The sequence below is a fragment of the Montipora capricornis genome, chromosome 6 (genome assembly GCF_036669925.1).
Source record: "Montipora capricornis isolate CH-2021 chromosome 6, ASM3666992v2, whole genome shotgun sequence".
Lineage (NCBI taxonomy): Eukaryota > Metazoa > Cnidaria > Anthozoa > Scleractinia > Acroporidae > Montipora > Montipora capricornis.
This window is the reverse complement of record NC_090888.1, coordinates 39,567,437-39,572,292: the sequence shown is the minus strand read 5'-3', so window position 1 is coordinate 39,572,292 and position 4,856 is coordinate 39,567,437. Positions and strand designations below refer to the sequence as shown.

Sequence of the window (4,856 nt, the reverse complement as noted above, 5' to 3'; positions counted from 1 at the left end):
TTGAATAATGGATGTTTCTACTTGGATGAGGTCACATTCCAGAAGTCTTTTTGAGACTTTACTGCCAGGCCCGTCACTTTTTGCTGCAGAAAACAGGATAGACAGCAACACCGGGAACTTCCTACACTTTTTGAAGAGTTCGCGGGTTCTGAGAACTTAATCATTCAAACGTTTAATTGCGTGTAATGGTTATTTTTAAAGCACCACTTGGCCAATTTATTTCTCGTCTAGGGGCTTAAAATATTCAAAGGACTTCAATTGACAACAAAATGAAGCGGAGACAATGAAGCATCACATGGAACGACCTCTTGTAATTCTTGTCTAAAATCAAATCAAATCTGGATGAATTGACGATGGACAAGGAAAGTATGTTTCACTCGGTCACAAAGAGAATAAAATAACGCATACGTGGAGACAGGCTGGTCTCAGTGCTTGTGTCAGAATGGGACAAATACAAATACGTTCTACAGGAATACGTGATTAACTAATCTAAACGAGTCAGAAATGCAATCTTCATCGACTTCTTCTGATCAGTGAAAGATACGATATACAAGGGGAAAAATACAAATCTCTTGTTTTTTTTAGGACCCTTTAACAACACCGATGAATCCAAGGAAATTGATCGAGAATCGTAAGCGCTTCGTTGTCTTTTTTTTCCAACTGTCGTATTCATTCGATGTGCTCAAGTATCAAAAAGAGTATTTGGAATTTATTAAAAGCAATTCGGATGTGACCTAAGTCACACCAGAAAGCCGAAGGCCGAATATAGATAACTGCCTCATATCAATCACGTCGGCAAACGGTTGATTTCATACTGAAGTGGGAGCAACATTTCAGTGAAAAGTAGAGTGTCAGTTTATATATCTGTTTAGTGCCAAGCAGTTACTATAATTTTCTTCACAATTCATGAAAGGCCTTTCCTAAAAGGAGGGTCCTTTTACGAAGAGTCACTTGGGTATCTTTAGTTGGTAAGAAAGGGATCCTGACAAGTTTTCAAAAAATACATTTTCTTAAACCGGAATTTTGTTGGTTAACCAGCGTTTCTCACCCCTAGCAACTATTGCCTACGATGAATCCAAATACTAATGACTAAGCAGTAATTTCAAAAGTTACGAACGTAAATCTGTTGTTTTCTGGAAATCTAAAAATATAATAATAATGAGATATCAATCAGCATCTAAACCCGCAAAAATCCCAAACCGGTGCTAAAATCCTCCACGTGTGCCTATAAATTGCCTGTGATGATCCGAAGAGATCACAGTGAAAGACACCTGAAGAAGGAAAAGTCGTAGCTCTAGTAGGATGGCTTCCAAGGCGCTGATTCTCCTTTGTCTTTTGGCAATTTTTGGTCAACTGTCGGCCTATCCACGACCGATCCCTGATGACGATGACGGTAAGTAGGATCTTAAGAATTATTTCTTATTCGTTTTTTTAAAGCATAATCGCACTAACCTTTTTCTCTTTGAAAACATTATATGTGTGATGTTGCTTTTTTGATCTCGGAAAACGAATAAGAGTGTTGTTCGTATGCCTGCGTAAGTCCCTGATATAAAAATGTCATCCTCTGTCAGGCCACGACTCTTCAAATGGTAGATACCCATCTTGATATCCATCGCGTAATTCAGTATCCAGCTGCAGTATCATTTGCTTTTAGTTAATGGGGATTATTTTCTGGATAGATTGGACAGCTCAATCCATCTTTTAAGCAACGAAGGCCTTCAAAATTCTAATGAGCAAATTTGCTCTTATTTTATACTTTAGATATCTAACTTTAATCCTTGAAAAACAAAGAAAACGTTCCCCAAAAAAATAATAAAATGATGAATAGGTGAAACAATGTTAAGCTTCAATTTGCCAAACAGCAATATTCTGAGGACGAACTTACAGCACGTTTGACAGAAATCAGCACCTTCCCTTCAAACTATATCGCGTGTCTTTCATAGTATGCTCGTGGGAGGGTTTTCTGGATTCCCCTTCACAGCTCATATCACCAACAACACACTATATTATTTAGAATCTTATATTTGGCGTTAAATATAACCTTTCCTTCTGTTCTTCACCTGACGATGATTTCTGAAAACTTCCCAAGAGCCAGTTAAGTCTGTTTGTATCCGGGCATATGTCATTAACCATCCTTTAATGTTTGCTTTGAGTTTCTACAAACTGGTAATAAACTTGCCCCTGTCATTTGCTTTTAGCTTCCGAACCACTTTGGACAATTGAAACTAATCGAATAAATGCACCCGGTACCCAGAAACGCCATGGGGTCCCGCGGTACCCCATTAATTGTTATCACTGACTACTTTCTTTCTTTCAATTGGCAGATGATCATGAGGAAGATGATGATGGTGATGAAGCCGATGAGGATGATGAAGATGAAGGTGATGAAGATGACGATGACGACGATGAGGACCCTACTGTAGCTGGTACCACTGGACCAACCACTGGACAAACCACTGGACCAACCACTGGACAAACCACTGGACAAACCACTGGACCAACCACTGGACAAACCACAGGATCAACTACGGGCCCGACCACATGGCCGACAACAGAAGAACCAACAGATGATGATGATAATGATGATGATGATGACGATGATGACGACGACGACGACGACGATGACGATGATGACGAAGATGACGACGACGACGATGATGATGATGATGATGACGATGATGATGAGGATGATGATTGAAAATTTTATTTTCTTGTATTTATTTAATAAAAGCAAAAATTGAAAAATAAAAATTGCACTAAATAAAGTTGGATTTCGGATGACCAGTTTTTCGGCATAGAACACAATAAAAGGATACCTGCGCCAGCTTCCGTACGATAGGAACCAGTAATATTACAAGTGCTTGATCATTGGAATTTTAAGCCAATTAAAGGCTTTCTATCTTTAACTATTCACTTGTTCCCCCTTTGTTAGTGCATCCTCGGAGACCCAGGGGCAGATCGCGGAGGCAAGGGCAAGTCTAAACGGGCAAAAGAAAATGGCGACAAAGAAAAGCATAGTAGGGCGAGAAGAGCCCCTGGGGACACGTTCTTACCAGACCAGTTCCAAACAGCAGGGGTAGTTCTCAATTCTGATTCGTGCCAGAAATTCTTTGTGTTTTTCTGCCCAATCAGAGGTCAGCAGGCCGTGAAGTCGTTTCGTGTCTCCTTACACGGAAATAACTTGATCGCCATACTCGCCTGGTTCGTTTGGCAAGGTTTTGCTCGAGGATAAACTCTAAATCACAGCACAAAATGTACTGGAAATCGTTCGGAATATCGGCGGAGAAATACGCTGGACCTTTCGCAGGTATCGTTACAGTCGCGTATTTCCAAGTGTGCGAGGTTTTTGTAAAGATGTCCTCCCCGATTCACCTAAAATAGCAGTGATTAATTTTGATCTAACAATTGAATTATTTTTATTCTGCCCCCTTTTCCTGGTCGAGGTATTTCTAGATTTCTTACATGAATTGATGTGGCAGAAACTTTGCTAATATCGAGCAACTCTTGATCGCACGGGCCACACTGGTATGTTGAGCACAGCATGCAGCACGACTTTATTTTAATGCTCGCCAAATTCAACGCTATCGAGCGCCTGTTCTCTTCACGATATTGTTCACGATGGGCCACCCTAAAGAAACAGTTGACGACTGTTGTCGAGTGCGTTCTTACGTTTTTGTTAACCAAAAGAGAAAGCGAAACCTTTATGGTGATTTTTTGAGAATACTTGAAGAAGTTTTCGATCAAAATTAAAAGCCCAGGCACATGATCGATGGCCTTTCTCGTGGAAAGGGTAAAATCAATCTGAAAAAAAAAAAATTGTCATTTGCCATTTCAGCATTTCAGCCCTTTCTCCTTTGACATCGAGCCAAGGGGAGCCAAGCACAAACTGCTTGTCACTTTCCCTTTGAAAATGTACCAATTAAGCAAATTCCACCATCCTCGGTGGTGTCTTGTCCTGGTGAGTTAACAAATCACCATGAGGAAAGCACCCAAACACCAAAATCAGGTTGCCACTGCTTTCCCAAATCAAGCAAAGAAACATCCGTCAAGGTATGCACATTTCCGATAATTAGGTATACATACAAACACCGTATGTCGATGTAGAAACACCGGTTTTATTATACTGACAGTGTACTAGAAAATAAAATTTGCCATCGTTGTAATGGCATATCCTTAACTTTCAAGTTTATTGTAAATTACTTAGTTTAACTTATTACACAAGACGCCATATCCTTATTCTTTAGGAAGCTTAGAACAGGTGTTCGGCCGAGCGCTCCGGCTTAATGCCACACATGCCACCTGAGCCACTCCAAAGGATAATGAATCAAGATTATACAACCGGAAATAGAGTTTGTTAGATTTTTTTAGGTTTATCTCAAGAGTTCGTCCATTGTCCTTCCCTGATTTGTTTGGAAATAAGTGAGAAGCATTATTTTGCATTCTTAAAGGGAATTTTCAAAATTATGCAGTGGAGTTTTTTCATCTTTCAGCTTTTTCATAAATATTTTGAACTCTACTTCAGTTTAGTGCTTTGTCACATCATGTACCTGACCTTCAGGGAATTATGATATGGTTTTGAAATCTAAAAAAAACAAAATACTGCTCACTGAATTGGTTTTCGAGATACTTTTCAAAAACCAAGTTTTAGAGGGTCTTTGAGTAGCACTGTACCATTACCATACCAACAGTTGGGACCCAGGAAACACCCTTTAAAACATTGCCTCACAATAGTATTGCACAGGTATGAAGCTGTTGCCCTTTTGTAAGGATTGGAGTTACCTTTTTCCATTGGACACAGGACTATTAAGAGTGGAAAATCCTTTCAAGCTTCCTTAAAATGAGAACATAATTTATCT

The 4,856-nt window shown here is 39.6% G+C and overlaps 1 protein-coding gene across 1 annotated transcript; it reads left to right on the top strand.

The window, feature by feature from the left end:
- Nucleotides 1–1,237: 1,237 nt before the first annotated feature.
- On the top strand, nucleotides 1,238–2,765 carry LOC138052096 (uncharacterized). The gene is made up of 2 exons (XM_068898456.1): nucleotides 1,238–1,393; nucleotides 2,325–2,765. The coding sequence occupies exons 1-2, from the start codon at nucleotides 1,303–1,305 to the stop codon at nucleotides 2,696–2,698; spliced, it is 465 nt and encodes a 154-aa protein (XP_068754557.1). The 5' UTR covers nucleotides 1,238–1,302; the 3' UTR covers nucleotides 2,699–2,765.
- The last annotated feature ends 2,091 nt before the right edge of the window (nucleotides 2,766–4,856 follow it).

What these genes read in the sequence shown, in the direction of transcription:
- LOC138052096 (XM_068898456.1), top strand. Translation starts at nt 1,303, where the DNA reads ATGGCTTCCAAGGCGCTGATTCTCCTTTGTCTTTTGGCAATTTTTGGT. An exon ending in GATCCCTGATGACGATGACG is followed by an intron (nt 1,394 to 2,324) that starts GTAAGTAGGATC and finishes TTCAATTGGCAG; the next exon opens with ATGATCATGAGGAAGATGAT.